This window comes from Arvicola amphibius, chromosome 11, assembly GCF_903992535.2.
Source record: "Arvicola amphibius chromosome 11, mArvAmp1.2, whole genome shotgun sequence".
Taxonomy (NCBI): domain Eukaryota; kingdom Metazoa; phylum Chordata; class Mammalia; order Rodentia; family Cricetidae; genus Arvicola; species Arvicola amphibius.
The window spans coordinates 46,735,167-46,754,438 of NC_052057.2; the positions used below are offsets into that span (position 1 = coordinate 46,735,167).

The following is a 19,272-nucleotide window of genomic DNA, read 5'->3' on the forward strand; positions in this document are numbered from 1 at the left end:
AAACCGGAGTTCTACCTAGGCACAGTGATGCAGGCTTGCAGTCACAGCCTGTGGGAGATAAGGCAGGTAGATCAGGAGTTCAAGGTCCATCTGGGCTTCACAAGACCCTCTCTCACAAAACATATCAAACATCAAAATCTAAAGGCCTGTAAGCTCACCATTAAAATGTCAAAAACCAAAACTGAAGCTGCAATCATATCTTTAAATATGATTCATCAGTTGAACAAACCACTGGTTTAGTTTTGAGGCTGATTCCAGGTAAATTTAAACCATTATAACACTAGACGAACACCTGTGAGCAAAACACCTCACCATTTAGCTAAAGTGTTATCGTGGACAGCGGCGTAGGAACCAAAGCGATGGTCTTTGAGAAAGTCCGTGCCATGCTTCTGAATGAACTCTTCTATGGCTCCTCCCCACCACCGAGCATGCCGGTAGCTGTTACATTTCAAAATCAGTGTCCTTTAAAAAAAAAAAAAAAAGCAAACGTGGGCATTGGGGGTTTACTCTGAGTTCTAGCTCTTAAAACACATTTAAAGATGAAGCACGCCACAGCAAACAGGAATTGGCATTTCTAGTTAATGAACATTTGGAAAAGCAAGCTTCTGAAACACCTTGGTAGAGTTCCTCACAATGCTTACTGGGTCAGAACTTCCTGGTCAGGCTCCCTGCTCACTCAAGCGCACAGACACATGGAAAGGGGTTTGATGTAGACACTGAACCGTGCTGGGAGACGAGGAGGATTGTGGAGCAGGTACAGAGTGAGGTAACCCTTCTGTCAGAGCTGCTGGTCCCTTTGCACTGACCACCCCGACTTCTGCTGTCCTTAGGGGAGATCTCATTTCATTCTTGGAAGCCAGCAAAGCTATGCAAAGTAGTATTCCTCACTCCCCTAGTCCTAGTGGGCTGGGGCAAAGGCACAGAAGTCAGCCCCACCCCGTGAAGGTAGATCTGAGAACACAGCAGTGTAGGAAAAGACTCCCTCCCTCCTGCTGAGTGTGCTGTGAGGGTGCCAAGCAGTCATCTTGTGGTAGAAGGGGACCTGTCTGAGGACAAGGCAGGTTCCAAAGCTAAGGAAACCTAGAAAATGTGTCTTAATGATGTAGGTCAGCTTGAGAATTAATCACTCCACATGGCTAATTAATTTGCTTTGGAATTAGTCCATTTGCATCTATCGCTTGAGCAAGCTACTTTAACTTGTTACAGAATTAAAAATATTAGGAATAAATTCTGGGGGATTACAAAAAAAATCTTTATGCCAAGTGTCAGAACAAATGGCTATTACCAAGAGTGAAAACAGTTACTGGAATTGAGGTTCAAAGGACAAGGCGCTGGCACTAGCTGTCCTATGCCCCATGCCGATAGAAATGGGACTGGGTGGGAAGCAGAACTTCATTTCTGTTTGAATGCTTGGCGGGCGGGGTAATCGGCAGTTCTCATGGAGAGCAAGGGAGGGGGCATATTCACAGATTCTATAATTATTTATAAGAATCGAGGGTGCCCAAACAGTTCCTCTCGATATATCACAGATGGATGTTGGCCTTTGAAAGCTTCTGTCCAGCAGAATGCTGGAGGGTGGGGGGATAGGGAGGTGAGAGGGGCTGGGGTGGGAAAGAAGCCTGCCCAACAGGTATAGCAATGGAGTCATGCAGGAGCAAGAGGGCTCAGAAGTTGCCTGGGGTCATGCTACCCTTGGGACAAGATGTCCTGAGAAGATGGTTGTGTGGAAGAGATGAGTATCATCAGAGGCCTAGTGGTGGATGAAGGAAACTATTCCAAGCATAGAAATGGAATGAGGGCTGGCCAGATGGCTCAGCAGACAGGAGCAGGGCAGGGCAAGCCTGATGACCTTAATTCCACTGCTGGGAACCATGTGAAGAGAGAACCAGCTTCACAAAGTTTCCCTGTGGCTTCCACATGTATGAAGTGGCCCTCATGCACCCTCATTCACACATGTATATAATAATAATAATAACAACAATAATAAATAATAATAATAAATAATAATAATAATATACTTTAACAAGGGGGAACCAGTGAGGTGGTTCCATGGATAGACATACCTGCCACCAAGTTTGATGAAGGGAGTCTGATCCTCCAGACCCACGCAGTGGAAGGAAAGGACATACTCAACACATACACACAAATAAATGGGTGAATAAGTAATAGAAGAAGCAAGAGGGAGGAGGCAAAAATAAATAAATAAATGTGTGTGAAGGGATTACAAAGAGAACTGCCAACACAGAACTGAAAGGCTGTAGTAGGGATGTCTACAAACAAACAGAGATAAACAACCCCAAGACAATGGAGAAGCTGGTCTTATTGGCTAAGATGACAAGGAACACTTCTGCCTGGAGGAGCCTGGAGAACCCTGGATTTAAACAGATCCACTTGGTGTGGGGAGTGGAGATAAGGAAGCTAATAACAAAGGCATTTCAGTAACATCCTGAAAGTTACCTTCTGAAAGGAAAGTAGGAAGCTCAATATTGTTTTACCCCATATCACCCTACATACATGTGCATATGCAAGCATGCATGTATGTATTGTACAAGCATACATGTAATACTGTACAAATATGTATTAGGAGAGATATACATACCTATTGTAACTGTGTAAAAAGAAATTATAAATATTCATATGGATGAGAGTGATTACACACACACGCACACACACATACATGCTTTTTCAAGGTATGATTACAGTCTGCCAGAAAGAAACCTACACATTTAACACATAATGTACTTGTAAGTAAAATATATAATACATGTACATTTCATCATCTCTTCAAGATATCTTTCTCAAAATCTCTATGCAGACAAAATTTTATAGATCAAAAAAAATTACAGATCAAATCACTCTAAAGATGTTCATTAACAAAATATATTAATTTATAAACTATATAAACCTGTATTACTTTAAAATGCAAACTGCCAATTGATTCATTCAACAAACTGGTAGATGAGTTGACAAACTTTTTCTCCAGCTCCAGGGGATCCAATATCCTCTTCTAACCTCTGCAGGTACCTGTATTAATTCACATGCACAACACACACACACACACACACACACACACACACACACACACACACGAGTTCCATTACTTCTGATTGAGGATGAGCTCCAAGCAACAATTATGAACATTTAAATCTAATTTACTCTTCATAGGTGAGAGAAAATTTTGGCCTTGAGGAAGGAAAAAATATATTTTAAACATTAGAAATACCTACCTTGAAAGATTATCAATTCGGAGTCCATATTTTGTCTCTGTTTCTTTTCTTCCCACTTTTATTCTGAATTCTTTGTCTACGAGGAGGACAAAGGCGATGGCGCCGCTGTCTGGCTTCATGTACAGAAGAAAAGAATCCTTCACTATTAACCACCTGGAAGAAGACAGCAGGAGCTTTCAAAGCTGAGTAACTGAAGCCAGGTTACTACTCAATGTAGAAGGAGCAGCGGGCTGCATTCCCGCCCAGTTCCTACATGGCTAGCTTAGCCCCAGAATAATTACACGGAAACTGTATCCTTTTAAACACTGCCTGGCCCATTAGTTTCAGCCTCTTATTGGCTAATTCTCACATCTTGCTTTAACCCATATTTAGTAATCTGTGTAGCACCAAGAGGGGTGGCTTACCAGGAGAGATCTTAACCTGCGTTTGTCTCGGAGAGGAGAGGCATGGAGTCTGCCTGAGGCATCTGCCTGACTCTGCTTTCCTTCTCCCACAATTCTATTCTGTCTACTCCGCCTACCAAATTTTCTGTCCTATTAAAGGGCCAAGGCAGTTTCTTTATTAACCAATGAAAGTAACACATAGACAGATGACCCTCCTCCATCAACTCAAGTCGTGAGAAAACACTCTGGAAGATCATGGATATAATGTCATGTTTCACCTGATGGATTTGTGCCTTTTAAAGATCACCATGAAACAGGAGCTAGGGACGTGGCTCAATGGCATAATACTAGCCTAGCACACACAGGGTACTGGGTCTAATTCCCAGGAGGGAGAGTAATTACTACAAAAACAAGACTTTCGGTATCCATCTCTCTGTGTGGACACCAAGCAATCAAAAAGAATTCATTCATTCCTGGAAGAACGTCCCTGATGTCAACAGGAAGAACTGAAGAGCCCCTTGCTGAGGAATGGAACCTGGTGGTGTTTGCGCACATAAACTACCATAAAGGCAACTGAATCCAGAAGATTTAATAAATACATCCAACACTCCACATGTTCTGTTGTTCACTTCAAAACATTTCTGATTTAAGGATCATTAATGAATAATGGAAGTAGCTCTCAAAACTGCTCCATTCAACACAACACTCAGAGCTTCATAATGGAGGAAAGTGGCAAAGTGGACGGCAGCGTAAACGCAGTCCAAACAGAAAACATTCAAATATTTGTTCCCAGAGTGCCGGTGAGCCTCATGGAGATGACAGCCAGGATCTGTCCTGGATAAAAGGGTAGGTGCTAGAGGGAAGAGGGGTGATGTGTGCAGGAGCGGCACCTTGGTCCTGGCTGGTATCTGGTCGAGCATAGGAAGGGACACAACAAGGGGAGCAGGGTCAAGGTCATCCTGCTGACTAGAGAGGCAGCAAAGGTAATGAGAGAAGAAACACTTTGAGTTTGGGTACAAATGTGTGTGCAATGACTTCAGAGCATGAGCCAAGACCACAGTGATGGGCTGGAAGCTAAAGACCACAGGCCCCACCCCCAAATAAGTAGATAAATGTAAGATAAATCTAGAACAACTCAACTGAAACTACTAGTCATGGTATATCAACAGGCTTTACGAGTAGAGACTCAGTGTTGACAAATCTACCTTCTACATAGTCTTGATGGCTTCATTTGGTTTCTCATGTAGGCTGCTTTTCCTGATTGGCACAAGGAGATGGGGCAGGTAGCCTACTGCTGTGAAATATTAGTTGAAGATGTGTTACATTTGTTTATTCTGTCGCACATTTGCTTAACGATGAAAAGATGTGTTGCATTCTTTTATGTTGCATTTATTTAACTTTGTGAAGCTGTGTTATTCTGCCTGCCTAAAAGAGCAGATTGGTCTAATAAAGAGCTAATTGGCCAATAGCAAGCCAGAGAGGGACAGGCAGGGCTGCCAGGCAGAGAGAATAAATAGAAGGAGAAAAGAGAAGAGGGAGGAGCAAGAGCAGGAGGAGAGAGGACTCACCAAGGGCCAGCCACCTAGCTACACAGCAACCACAAAGTCAGAAGTGAAGAAAGATATATAGAATAGAGAAAGGAAAAGGCCCAGAGGCCAAAGGTAAATAGAATAATTTAAGTTAAGAAAAGCTGACCAGAAACAAGCCAAGCTAAGGTCAAGTATTCATAAGTAAGAATAAATCTCCGTGTGATTATTTGGGAGCTGGGTGGCAGGCCCCCAAAGAGTTGGAGTAAAAACAACCAATGACAGGCCACAGTGAAGGAGACACAGATGACACAGCTACTAACAGGAAGACGTCAAGGTCAGGACGAGCCAAGCGAGAACCACAAAGGGTAATGCCCTAGAGGGGCAGCACATAAAACAGAACTGAGCCTCTTGGACTCTTCTCAGGGAAAACAAAGAAAAAGAAAAGTGAGATCTCAGCAGTGTGGGCATGGCTGATGCCTCCAATCTCAACACTTGGGAGGCCAAAGCAAGAGGATTGTGTTTCAATCCAATTCCATTGCTGGAATTAAAGGCAAGTACCCCATGACCAGCCAAAAGTTTAAAAACTGAGAACTAAGCACTGTGAATAAATGTCACCTTCGGAAGTAACTCCTATTACTCCTAAACAGCACTCACGCTATAAGGAGGAGTCCCACACTAACTGTCCCCTGAACATGATCGTCTATCTATGGTGTCTTCTGCTGTGACTCAGGACATGCAAATATGGAGGTAAGGCTATAGTCGCTACCCAACATTTGCCAAATTTAAAATGGCAAACTCTCCTTCCAGGAAGAACCATAGCTTTCTTCAATTGAAACATGATTCCTCCCAAAGTTTACATCACTAACAAAATCTTCCCCTACTGTCCCTTATCGGCCCTCCCCTGGGTAGGGGGGAGGTAGAGCTCAGAACAGGATCCTTAGGATCTTTGCCGGGACTCCTGGGGCTACACTCAATGCTGCGACCCCAGTGCCCTTGCCATCACACTGCCGGAGTCTCCCCCACATCATGCAGATCACCACCTAGATCCAAACCACATCTGCCACTTCTCCACTTCCATATGACCTCGTTTCCCTCAGAGCTCCGTGAGCCCACGGGCTTGCTTCTACAGGGGCTAGAAGCTTTAGTAAGGACTCGTTCGTGGACTTATTTAAAAGGCTGAATTCTCCTACTGTGTGTATATTTTATTTGTATCAATGTAAGATGTTGGAATCTCGTAGAGCATTTTAGTTTGGTAGGTGACAGAATATCACTGTCGCACTGTTCAGTTACTGACTGATTCCTTCAGTCATTAGTTACTGGCATGTATGAGTCACCCCAACAAGGTGGTGCTGCTGACTGCTGATGACTCCACTGACTCTTCCAGTCTGGTCTGCTCACCAGCTGCAGAACTCTGGCAGCCCAGAGTTTCTGGGAATTAAAAAAAATCACCGAGGTTTAAAGCTTAAGTGTAGGAAGATATGACAGGCAGCAGATGACTTAGGGAAAGAGGAGGAGTGACCAGCAGAGCCACTGGAGGCTGGGAAACCCACCTCCAGAAGCCACTACTGGAGAAAAGAATCCCTGGTGGCCAAGTCCTGCAACTTCATCCTTTTCCTGCTTACAAGGCTAGCTTGTGGTACCCATGATCCTGGGGAGCCCATCCCTGTTCTTTCTACCTGTCTTCCTCTGCTACTGCTTCCCTAACAAACTCCCTTGTATCCTTAGCTCAGCCTCTGCCCAGTGTTCTGTCCAGCTGAGGATAAGAAGACAAGGGCAAGTCTCTGGCTTTCCTATACCACTGCTTATATCCTAAGCACATTCAAGGTCACGTTTGAGAGCTGGACACAGCGGTAAACATCTGGAATGCCCCACGTGAGAAGGGGAGGAAGGAGTGCCAAGGCTATTTGTACACTGTGTGAAGATGCATCGCTGTGATTGGTGTAATAAAATACTGAATGACCAATAGCTAGGCAAGAAGTATAGGTGGGACTTCTGGGCAGAGAGACAACTCTGAGAAAAAGAAAAGCTGAGTCACCAGCCAAACTCAGAGGAAGCAATACAGAGATAAGGTAACAAACTATAAGCCAGAATGCAGATTTAAAAATATAGGTTTAAGCTAGGCGGTGGTGGCACACGTCTTTAATCCCAGCACTCAGGAGGCAGAGGCAAGCAAATCTGTGAGTTTTGCTGGGTGGTGGTGGCACAGGCCTTTAATCCCAGCTCTAAGAAGGCAGAGGTAGGTGGATCTGTGTGAGTTCAGGGCCAGCCTCATCTACAAGATCTACCCAGGCTCCAAAAACTACAGAGAAACACTGTCTAGAAAAACAAACAAACAAAAAAGGTTAATTTAAGTTATAAGAACTAGTTAGCAACAAGCCTCAGTTAAGGCTGAGCATTCATGATTAATAGTAAATCTCTGTGCTGTTACTTGTGACCTGGTGTTTCCAATAAGAAAATACTGTTACAACCAGGAGTTCAGGGTTCACCTAGACACATTGTGGCTGAATCCAGACTGGGCTACATCTCAAAACAAAAACAAGCAGAGCCAGTGTATACACACCCAGATGCTCAGTGTATTCAATAATATACACAGAACTTGCGAGTCCTACCTTTTTGACCATCGATAGCAGGCTCTTCCCTGGCCACAGCAATTCAGACCTGGTATCCTGTGTCCTCCGGACCTTTTCATGATCATCCCCTCCCTGAAGGGGAGACCACATAAAGTCATGAAGTTCGCAATTACAGTTCACACATGCCTCGCTCAGCCCCACAGCCAGGGACTATATAAACTGCCTCTCACGTAACTCCCTCCCCACCCCTACCCAATACATTCGCCCCCCCCCCCCCGTCCCTTCCTTCACCCTCCCCTTGGTCACTGCTCTCTCTCAGGTAGGACCCACCAGCACAGACTCTTACAGACACTTGTTCAAATGTAGCCCTTTCGGCCTTTGTGGCCAGTGATTCTGCTGGGCACAATGTAGGCTCTTTGCACCTAGCTCCCGGATCTTAAGGATAAATCCTCCCTGCAGCCACTGTGTGATGTAGGAAGGTCATCTGTCTATCTGTTGTTTCATTGGTTAAATTAATAAAGAAAACTGCTTGGCCTGATAGGTCAGAACATAGGTAGGCGGAGTAGACAGAACAGAATGCTGGGAAGAAGGGAAGTGAGCAGACGCCATGGAGCCAGCCGCCAGTTCAGACATGCTGAATCTTTCCCAGTAAGCCACCACCTCGTGGTGCTACACACATTATTAGAAATGGTTTAATCAAGATGTGAGAATTACCCAGTAAGAGGCTAGAGCTAATGGGCCAAGCAGTGTTTAAATGAATACAATTTGTGTGTTGTTATTTCAGGGCAAAAGCTAGCTAGGCGGCCTGGAGCCAGGTGGAGATGCAGCCCGCTGCTTCCACTACAACCGTGGCTGCAGCTGAGATGGGGTTTGAGGCCCCCCAGCGTCTTACACATTTCTACACGGCATCACACACAGTGATCAATCGAGCCATATAAAGTAAGGAGACCAGAGCTACTGGCTATGCTAGTGGGGTATTTTGCTGGGCATGGTAGCCCACGCCTATCAACCCAGCCTTTGGGTAGTAGAAACAGGGGAATCAGTAGTTCAGGGTCATCCCAAGATACATAAAAGAGTTCTAGGCAAGCCTAGGCTACAGGAGACCCTGTCTCAAAACAAGCAAACAAAAACTTAACATCTTAATTTTGAAAGATGTACAATAACTTAAGAAAATAATTCTGAAATAGCTACTAGCATTGCGCTTAACTAAAATTAAAAGTGTAAGTTGTGGGGCTGGAGCAATGGCTCAGTGAGTAAAAACTCCCATTAGTCTTGCGAAGGACCCAGCACCCACATTATTTGGCTCACAGCCACGCGTAAGTCCAGGGACCAGACGCCATCTTCTGAACTCTACAGAGACACCTGCACTTGTGTGCACAGACCCAGGTACAAACATACATGCACGCACAATTAAAATTAGTAAAAATAATGATTAAAAAGGGCAAGCCCTTTGTAGGCGCAAGCCCTGGTATCGGGAAGGAAAACAGCCACTGAGTAAATTCCCAGTCTATTTATACAGCGCATGTGACAAAGCACTGCTCTGAAGTACTTGGGAAAGGGGGTGGTAGCAGCTTGCAGAAGAGACTGGGAGGAGGCATCTTATGCATCTGATCCTCACAGCTGGGAGAGTTCTGACTATGTATACTGAGTGTTCCTAGACCACCAGAAACAGGAGATAGCTGCTGCCCCCGCTTCCAGCAGGGGGCACTCTGCTCCATGTGAGCATCTCACTAGTGGGGCGGGAGAAGTACCAGGAAGAGAAGGACTAGCTGCCCATCACTGTCACCAGCTGTGGCATCAGACCTTCATACCCACCAGCTTCCGTGCACATTTCCGTAAAGACCCAACCCTGGAACTTACAGGCCCTTTGGTCCCAAATCATGGATGAAAGACAGCTGGCTGACATCAAGGAACTCTGTCTGAAAAAAAAGGAAAAAGAAAAAAAAAGAAGTCGTAAGAAACACTTTAGAAAACAAAGTAAATCAGAAGGAAGGAAAACTTGGAAAACAATCAGGGAGGAGAAGGAAGGGAAGAAGAAAAACAAGACGTTCATGAGTTGCATGAGCCATGTATTAGGTGCCACTAGGTATAAATGCTTTGGTTCACACTGTAATCCAGCTCGCCAGAGAAGGGATGAGGATCAGGAGTTCAAGGTTAAGCTTATTACACAGTAAAGTACATACCAGGTCAGCCTGGGCTACACAAGACTCTGTTTCCAAAAAGAAAAAATGAAAAGGAATTGCATAATGAACACACAATCAAGAAAGTGCTGTGCACCACAGGGATGGATGGAGACAGAACACTCTGCAGACTGCAGAGGGCAGCTGCTCACAACTGCTGTTTTCTTTTCCATTTTCATTGTCAGGGGAGAGGATTTCGTGGTACAGTGTATACAAAACAAGGTGCGCATGAAGGGAGGATGGCAAGGGTTCTTTCTAGAAGGTAGACTAGGGGCATGTGGAAGTGGGGGACGAGAAGAAAGGACAGATAAAATGCGGTCAAGCCACAGAGCAAAGATGGAGGCCTGCTCTGAATCAAAACCCCTGTAGATCAAAGAGACTAGCAGCATCCGGTGCAGCAGAATTTCACCCAGTGCTAGGGGTTCACTTCACACACACCTGGCAGGGGCTCTACCACTGAGCCATATTCCAAGGCTCTTTCCTTTGAGACAGACTTTCCCTAAGTTATCCAGCTGGACCTGGAGTCACTCTGTGGCCCAGGCCTTGAACCTTCCTCCTCAAGTTCTGGAGAAGCTTAGCTTACAGAACTGAGCTACCAGCCCCACTGGTAGAATCACTTCTCAGTGAGTTGGGATGGAAGCTAATGACTCTCATGGATACCATTTACTGAGGGCTTTGTATAGGCTCACATTGTATTGAGTGCTTCTTCACAGAATCTCTTAAACATGATTTGATATTTTCCCAACAGAAAAAGGAGACTAAGCTTAACAGCAAGGGTAGGCGGAGCTTTTTGCATCAAAACAACAAAAACAGACAATATTTTGATCTCTGTGGGCCTTCGACCCTTTGTTACTAATGCCCAATCTTCCCCTGTGGTGTGAACACAGACTGGGGATACATATGTGGGTGTAGCTGTAGCAAGTAAAACTTTGAGAATATCAGATGCAAAAACAAAACCAAGTCTCAGCTACTAGGGGGTAAAATCTGGGGACCAGAAATTCTAAGTCATCCTCAGCTATATATTGAGTTCAAGGCTAGCACGGACCACATGAGGTCCTGTCTCAAGACAGAAATTAAGATAGAAAGTGAAGAGTCCAAGAATAAGAATATAGAAATGTAGATTCCAGAAATAAGAATGTAGAAATAAAGAAGCATAAAGTTGTAAGCCTAGGAGAATGAGAGCAGGCTCAGCGGCTTTCTTAGCAGCTTAAGGATTAACTATTAACAGTGGGTTTCTCTGCTTTACAACCCATAGCTCTGTCTGCAAGGCTGAAGCGGCCTCTGAATACTGAGGGTCAGCTTTCAGATAACCCCAGCCACTCATGACCAGAAACTGCTGTGAGCTGAGTTAACTTTTAAATGATGGGATGTACCTGACGTTCTGGTTGTGCATTTCCCCATGCCCTTCCCTGCTGTGTGAAACTGGCTGTATCAGAGGAGTGCAGAGCTTCAGCAAACACCAGCAGCAAGTGCCAGAGAGAAGCAATGGGCTAAATACAGACACTAGCCTAACTAGAAGATCCTGTTAATGGAAATTATAAAAGAGGCTATTTGTATCTGAGTTTTACCTCGAGATTGTAAAAATTCTTTTGTTCATGCCTAATGCTTGCTGCTTGCTATAAAAAAGGGGAGTCTGGAAATAGCCCATTGCCACAGCCTTACAAGTCCATCTCTGGCTGTGGTCCCAGCTGCTAAGCTTTTTGTGCCCCATAGAGATTTAGGGTTTTTTGTTTTTTTTTTTTTACTTTTTTCCTGGAATAAAGTTTGCTTCTGGTTTAATAGACTTTGGTGGTCTGTCTCCCATTTTTGCACGACCTCCATAGACCCAACAGAAAGAAAGAAAGAAAGAAAGAAAGAAAGAAAGAAAGAAAGAAAGAAAGAAAGAAAGAAAGAAAGAAAGAAAGGAAGGAAGGAAGGAAGGAAGGAAGGAAGGAAGGAAGGAAGGAAGGAAGGAAATCTTAAGAGAAAACACACAAAAACAGTCAGTGAACTCAATTTGGCACAAAAGTCCTGATCTTCCAATTCATGATGGTTTAGGGAAACTAAGCCGCCAAGACCATATAGTCAGGGATAATAGAACTGATATCAAATCAAACCAAAGTCAGTATGTCACTCAATATTAATCTCTGTTTGTGTTCTTAATATCTCTCTCTCTCCCTCTCCCTCCCTCCCCCCGCATCTCTCTCTCTCTCTCTCTCTCTCTCTCTCTCTCTCTCTCTCTCTCTCTCTCTTTCTCTGTGTGTGTGTGTGTGTGTATGTGTGTGTGTGTGTATGTGTATATGTGTATGTTGTTGTTGTGTTTTGATTTTGAGACAAGTGTTACCTAGGTGGCCCAGAATAACCTCAGATCTCTCGTCCTCAGCCTCCTGAGTGCAGGGATCATGTGTGTGCCACCATACCCAGCTCAACATTTATCTTATTTCGATGAGTTCCCTGCATATAATAATGAGGAGAGGGCAAGCTGCCAACATGGAGGGCGAGAGGAAAGATATGAATTTATCGCATGCAGTGCTTAACATGGGCCAGAGTTTGTCTCAGAAAGTGCTCGCAACACCTAGAATTGAACACAGAATGCTCCCCGTTTACAGGTTTCTCTCTGAAGCACTGTCAGCCCAGGTGTGCCAGTGATGCTTGGACCACATCAGCCATAGCCAGAGAGGAAACCAAGACAAGCTGGGAATGTAGCTCAGCTGGCAGAGGGCTGCCTTCTGTCCCCAGCGCTTCGTAAACGGATCGCTGTGCTGTGCTACACACCTGCATTCCCAGCACTGGCGAGGTGGAGGCAGAAAAATCAGAAGTTCAAAGTCATCTCTTGCCACAGAGTGTATTCAAAACAGAAACCCTTGACAGGGAAGGTATTTACCCAGGGTGGGGAAGCAGACGGGAGATTACATCAGCAAAGAGTCCAGTGGGAGAATCATCCAGTCATGTGGTAGTCCTAAAACCCCTGAGCAGGGTAGGGCTGAATCGGTAGAGGAAGCCGTACCTGGCTTCTAACTGGATAAGCAAAAGAAAACAGCAGATTTCTTTGAAATGTTTGTATGTGTTTATAAAAAAAACCAGCCTTGAAAAAAAACTGTCTCAGCATCCATGGATCTAATCTACACGGGAAATAGAAAAAGACAAGATCTCCTTAGTAAATTGGGAGCATGGGGACCACGGGAGAGGGCAGAATGGGAGGAGAGAGGAAGGGAGGGGAGCGGAGAAAAAATATACAGCTCAATAAAAACAATAAAAAAGAAGAAAAGAAAATCATGAATTTTGCAGGCAAAAAAAATTGTCTCAGTTATGTGAAGACTTTCGAGAGGTTCAATGAAACACTTGCATGTCTTCTTGGGAAAAGTAAACTTTTTACATTTAAAGGCTTTAAATAACTTTTTAAAATTCCCCCGATTCCCCACTGAATCTATCTACACACGGCATTTTAGAAAGAAGGATCCTGAAAGTCTAGGTTTTTATCTCTCATGTAAAACATACTGACTCAGCTCTACACATTTTCTATCTGATTTGTGAAGAAATTCAGCCGGAAAATGAAGCTACTTAGAAATGACAGGTTGTCAGTGTGTTTAGAATCCTAAACCATAGCCTTTCAGTTTATCTCTAAGGAGCAGACAGATGATGTCTATTCTGGTAAGAAATTATTACTGAGGGACAGAGAATTTGTGTAACTTCACAGAACTTGTAAATGCAAGAATAAGACTTGGAAGCAACAATCCAGGGAAGCCAGCCCAGCGTGTGGCACACACATCTGTAACCTTGACAGCCCAGCGTGTGGTACACACATCTGTAACCTTGACAGCCCAGCGTGTGGTACACACATCTGTAACCTTGACAGCCCAGCATGTGGTACACACATCTGTAACCCCGACAGTCAGGAGGCTAAGGGAAAGAGCCCTGCAAACCACACAGGCCAACCTGGGCTTCACCCTAAGCCCCTGTCTCAAGAACCAACAACAAAAGATAAATAACAAACAGTAAACAGGTGTGTAGTTGTGTTTTTGTTTTTTTTTTTCCTCTTTGCACTTGTTCTGTACTCGTCGGGGGGCCCACCACCCAGCTCCCAAATAAACCACATGGAGGCTTATTCTTTCTTATGAATGCTTAGCCTGACTTGTTTCCAGCCAACTTTTCTTAAATTACCCCAACTATCTTTCACCTCTGGGATTTTATCTTTCTCTGTTTTATATATCTTTCTTTGCCTCTTATTTCATGGCTGGCTATGTAGTTGGGTAGCTGGTACCTGGTGTCGTCTCTCCTTTTCTCGTTCCTTCTGGTTTTTTTCCTATTAATTCTTTATGCATGTCAGCCCCCCCATCCTTTCTCCTTCCTAGCTATTAGCCATTACTCTTTACTAGACCAATAGGGTGTTTTAGACAGGCAAAGTAACACAGCTTCACAAAGTTATGCAACATAAAAGAATCCAACACATCTTTGCATCATTAAACAAATGTTCGACAGCATAAACAAGTGTGACACATCTTTAGCTAACATTCTACAACATAGGTGTGGTGCTGCATGCCTGTAATTCTGGACCCTGATCTCAGTCAAGTTCAGCCTCTCTTAAATAGCAAGCAGGAGACTAGCTTGGGCTACATGAGACACTGTCTCAAACAATTAAAAAAAATAACTAAGGGAACCACATGTCCATTAATACATAGATATTTTCTTTTAAAAATCGTTTTGTTTATTTGTGTGTGTGTGTGTGTGTGTGTGTGTGTGTGTACACTTGATTGCCATGGCTCCTGTATGTTGGTCAGATTTCAACTTTCAGCAATGGACTCTCTCCTACTGTGTGTGAGTCCTGGAGATAAGGCTTGGTAGCAAGAACTTTTACCCACTGAGCCATCTCACGTGCATGTTAATTTAAAATTTTGAATTTTCTTCAGGAAACTGAGACAGAAGGATTACAATTTTAAGGTCACCTTGGTCTATATAGTGAGTTCTGGGCTAGCTAAGGCTACATCGTGAGATCCAGTTTCAAAACGCCCACACCAGGGCTAGCAGCATGGCTCTATGGGTAAAGGCACCTGCTGAACTGGTCTAAGGCCCTGAGTTCAACCTTCATGTTTCATGATTGAAGGAGAGAACAGATACCTGGAAGCTGCCCTCTGACCTTCATGGGAATGTGGTGGAACACATATATGCCCGGTATGTACACGTGTGTGCACACGCAGCACACACACATACCATAAAAGGGAGGGGTGTCTTGATAGCTTACAAACGGTGGACTAGAGGAGAGGCTGCTCCACCATCCGCCTCTACTACAGACCTAATCACACTGAAAGCAAATGTCTGGAGTTGCGTGAGAGGCCAAACTAATTAGCAAAGCACAAAGTTTCAAAGAAGATGACGTTGTAGCCTTCTCGGTGGTTCGTCAGTAGTGAGAACTCGGCCTCCCCTGAGACAGGTGCTGTCCAAACTAAAACTAAAAACCAGTTTGTCCAGGCAGTCTCCCACAGGGCTTACTGAGTAAAGAACTAATCGATATTGTCTTGGTTTCATTTCGGAAGAAGAGGCAGTTGCAACAAATTCAATTACAGATGTTCCTGGCACTGGGTGGAAAGGGGTCTCTGGTACAAAATGCCACTGTGTCTTACCAACAACTAGCTACTTAAAAGCTAGCAAAATGAGGGAGTACCAAGGTTCCCATGCCAACCAGCAAACTGTCAATGCTCTGGGTAGCAACCACTATGGAGATGATTTATCAATAACGTCCACGATGTCCTTTTTGGCCATCTTAGTGTTATAAGGGAGAAAAATCTCCAGAAGCCCTCTTCAGGCCTCAGCGGCAGCACTGAAAATATGACAGAACAGTAAGCACAAGGTATAGGAAGACATGAGCTTCCAGCAGGACCTCATGGCCTCATGCAGGTAGGGATGGGGAGAGACAGGCCCAGGTGCTCCAGGGATTGCTGCCTCTCTCCTGTATGCAGCAGCTTACACAGCTGTAGGAGACGAAGACATCCTAACTACGGAGGGAAGGAAGGGGGTGGACAAAGGCTCACGTCCATGTGCCCCACCGCCACTGCTGTGAGGATTCAGTCAGGGAAAAACAATACACAAATCACTTAATTTGAAAATGCAGCCTTTCAAATCAGCACAGCTTCTCTCTGTTGCCATGGAAACGGTGCTTCTTTATTCCTTACCTATTCCTCATTTCCAGTTAATTTTATTTGCCCTACAAATAAAATTATTTGAAGTGAACTCAGAATTATTGATCCAAGAGGTATTTATAATGCTTTATCTAAGGTTTCAAGCTAATCTGGAGAGAAGTCATCTTAATACGGGCTTCATGACAGTCCAGATTGCTGTGGAGTCCCAGTAGTTTGTGACCTTGTCTCAGAAACTGGACATTTTGTTCTCTATGTCCAGATTTTAATCTTAAGGGGAACAACACATTTACTGTTATTTATCCCATTTCTTTTAATTCTCTGGGAGAAAAGTGTTTTTCGGTTAGCACCTAAAATGTCCAAATTGTGAATTCTGTATGGCACACAATCCTAGAACAATTGCAGATCACAAGAATTCCTGCCTGCATTTTTTCTGTGTGGTGTTGCACAGCTCAGTCAGATAGCCACTGTGTGTGTGTGTGTGTGTGTGTGTGTGTGTGTGTGTGTGCGCGAGCGCGTGCGCACACACGCGCACGCGCTCACATAGAAGCGAAACACACTATGATAGTCTCAAAAAAGATGATAAAGAGAGGGAAACACTGTCCTTGAGTTAAAGACTCCACAAGACCAAATGACTAATTACGGCGAGACAGAACTTGCAGACCACAGACAAATTATCTTGGCCTATTCAGTGTCCCTTTGAAAACCAGCCATTGTCATCCCCGGCATCTGACCTAACTTCCTTGAGACTATCAAAGATTCACAAGGCAAACTTAACCAGCCACTAGCTCCCGTAAGTCCAAAGACTAAGAAACTCATCAAATATTACCTAAAGCTATGTCTGAGCCGCCCGCTTTGTAGTCACTCGCGTACCTGTGGTCCCGACGGTGGATAAACTTTGACTGAGGACGTTCTTTGCTCTGTGGTTATTAAAGTCTCACATAACCACTTCCACAGGGGGACAGGGTATCTGGGGAAACCTGAGTCTGTGTTCCCAGCGTGTGATCACTCATGTTTGGCTCCAAAATAACCTGTTATTCCCTGTGAGGTGAGCGCTGCATTTTTTGCATTGACACGTTTGGCCATTTTTACAAATTAGTAAGAACTTAATGAGGCACTCTCCCTGGGGAGACTGACATTGAAAGCTGGGCTACTCTGTCAGAGCTAAAAGGAGGAAATACAGACAAAAGAAGTCTCCACGAACCTTGGAGGAAAGGTCGTTGTCTGTCTGTCTGCAGCAAAATCAACAACTAACCAAGGAAGGTGTAAAAACGGAGGGAAGAACTAGTCCTGCCAGCTTCAAAAGCTTCAAGGCCCAGCCCAGCTCCCTCTGGATAAACCCTCCGAAAGCAAAACCACAAAAGCAACTCCATCTTGGGCCTTTGACATCTGTCACCATAGCAACTTAGCTATGCTTAGCTTAATCCCAAATCCTTTTGATGCAAATCAGCCAAACTTCTGTTAAAAAAAAAAAAAAAAAACACCCACACACAGGTTCCAAAGACAGGTGTTCCTTTTGCTGTTTTGTAGGTTTGTTTGAGATGAAGGGGGAAGAGGGATCTCATCAGTGAAATTAGCCCAGGGTGACCTCAAACTATGCAACTGCAGACCACCTTGAATCTGCAATTCCCTCGCTTCCTTCTCCCTGCTGAGCATTGGGGTTGCAGCCCTGCACCACTATAACTGGTTTGTGCAGTTCTGAACCTTGAACCTAGGGGGCGCTCTTATAAACTGAGTCACATCCCCAGCTCTCAGACACAGATCTGCACAGTCCTGGAGTTAAACACACATGCTATCAGGTCCCCTGACTTGTGGCCCGTGGTATGTCTGAGTTAAGGGCTGAGGAGACGTCTCAGTGGGGAAAGTGCTTATCTTGTCAACATGAGCACCTGAGTTTAGAACCCCAGCACCCATATAAAACCCTGGGCATGGAAGCAAGTGTCTGCAATCCCAGGCCTGGGAGGAGGGAGTCCCACCGCCAGCCAACCTTCCTAATTGGTGAATTCCAGGTTCAGTGAGAGATCATGTATCAAAAAGTCAGTTGGAGAGAGACAGAGCTGGGCATACAGTGTTACAGGAAACGTAGAGACAGTAATCTAATTTTACAAAACGATATGTGGTCTGTGGATCTGGTCTTGAGGCTAGGCGAAATTTACCATGAGGGGAAATGTCAGCGAATTAAGATATATCAATTGTACCCTTGCTTCAATCATTAGGGAGGGACCATCCGGCCAACCATCAGGAACAAGGGAGAAGGGTACGTTCCTTAGTTCGGAAGCTAGTTTTCCTCCTCCAAAGACAGTGCTTCTAAGGTCACCTGGGGTTTATAAATACAATGTGGCTTCAGTTTGAAAACATCTTTTGTGACTGGAGAGGTAATTAAGGCAAGCATCTTTTTAGGAGACACACATCCTTCAGTCCGCATAACACTCTGACAAGTGATGATGCGCCTGGGAGGGCAGAAGCCTGGGCTCACCGAGTGCTACTCTAGGCCAAAAGCAACGGTGCAAGTCAGGTCGTGGGCAGAGGAGCAAGAGAAAGGGAGGGCAGTGCGTGTGGGTGTCAGGTCACATCTGCACAGCTGTGCAGTCAAGGGGCAGCACTCCTGAGTGCAGAGAGCACAGCTGGGAACCGCTCTCCTAGCTAAAATAGTGGTGGTTGTTGACAAGACAAATTCCTAAATCCTAGATGGAATTAGACGCCTAGCCGTTCTTCTCTAGAGAGCTACAGGTGAGACCCACATTGATGGATTGGCCGAGATGCCAGGATTACCAAGCCTGGAAAGGCTCCCCAGGTTCATGACCACTGCACTGCAGGCCACCACGGAAGCATGAGAGCCTGGCTCGGGCCCTGTGTGTAAACAGGGAGCAGCTGGATATATGTTGGGCCCTGCAGACAGCAGTGGGGAAGCTCTCGCACAAGAAACAGCAGAGCCAGGCTCTTTCCCTTCCTCTCCTCTCCTCAGTGCCGATGTTTATGGCCCACCATTCTCAGGGCAGAAGCCAAGTCTCACCTGTGCGGGCTCATACCTTCTACACACAACACTTTCGTGTGGCTAACCTCGCTGTCTGTGCTACCAGAGAGAAATATCACAATCCAGGCATTTGCCCTTGTTTAGACTTCAGCAGAACTGAATGCTAAAGTTTTAAAAACACTACCCTCCCCATTCGAGGGCCTCTCCAAAGCAAAGCTCTTAGTTTGCTGACCCTGCAAAGCCGGCTTCCTCCTGCTAGCTGGCAGTAGGCCTTCCTGGCTCAGCCCCTGTGGCTCTGC

General features: G+C 44.9%; 1 protein-coding gene across 9 annotated transcripts in view; it reads right to left on the reverse strand.

The window, feature by feature from the left end:
* Pld1 (phospholipase D1) overlaps positions 1 to 19,272 on the reverse strand; it is a 209,617-nt gene that overhangs the window by 100,966 nt on the left and 89,379 nt on the right. For all 9 annotated transcript variants that reach the window (XM_038347016.1, XM_038347015.1, XM_038347018.1 and 6 more), the window contains 4 exons: positions 9,570 to 9,628; positions 7,749 to 7,841; positions 3,228 to 3,380; positions 313 to 462 (listed from right to left, as the gene is read on the reverse strand). In XM_038347016.1, the coding sequence (XP_038202944.1) occupies positions 313 to 462; positions 3,228 to 3,380; positions 7,749 to 7,841; positions 9,570 to 9,628 (455 nt within the window). The remainder of the gene's footprint in view (positions 1 to 312; positions 463 to 3,227; positions 3,381 to 7,748; positions 7,842 to 9,569; positions 9,629 to 19,272) is intronic.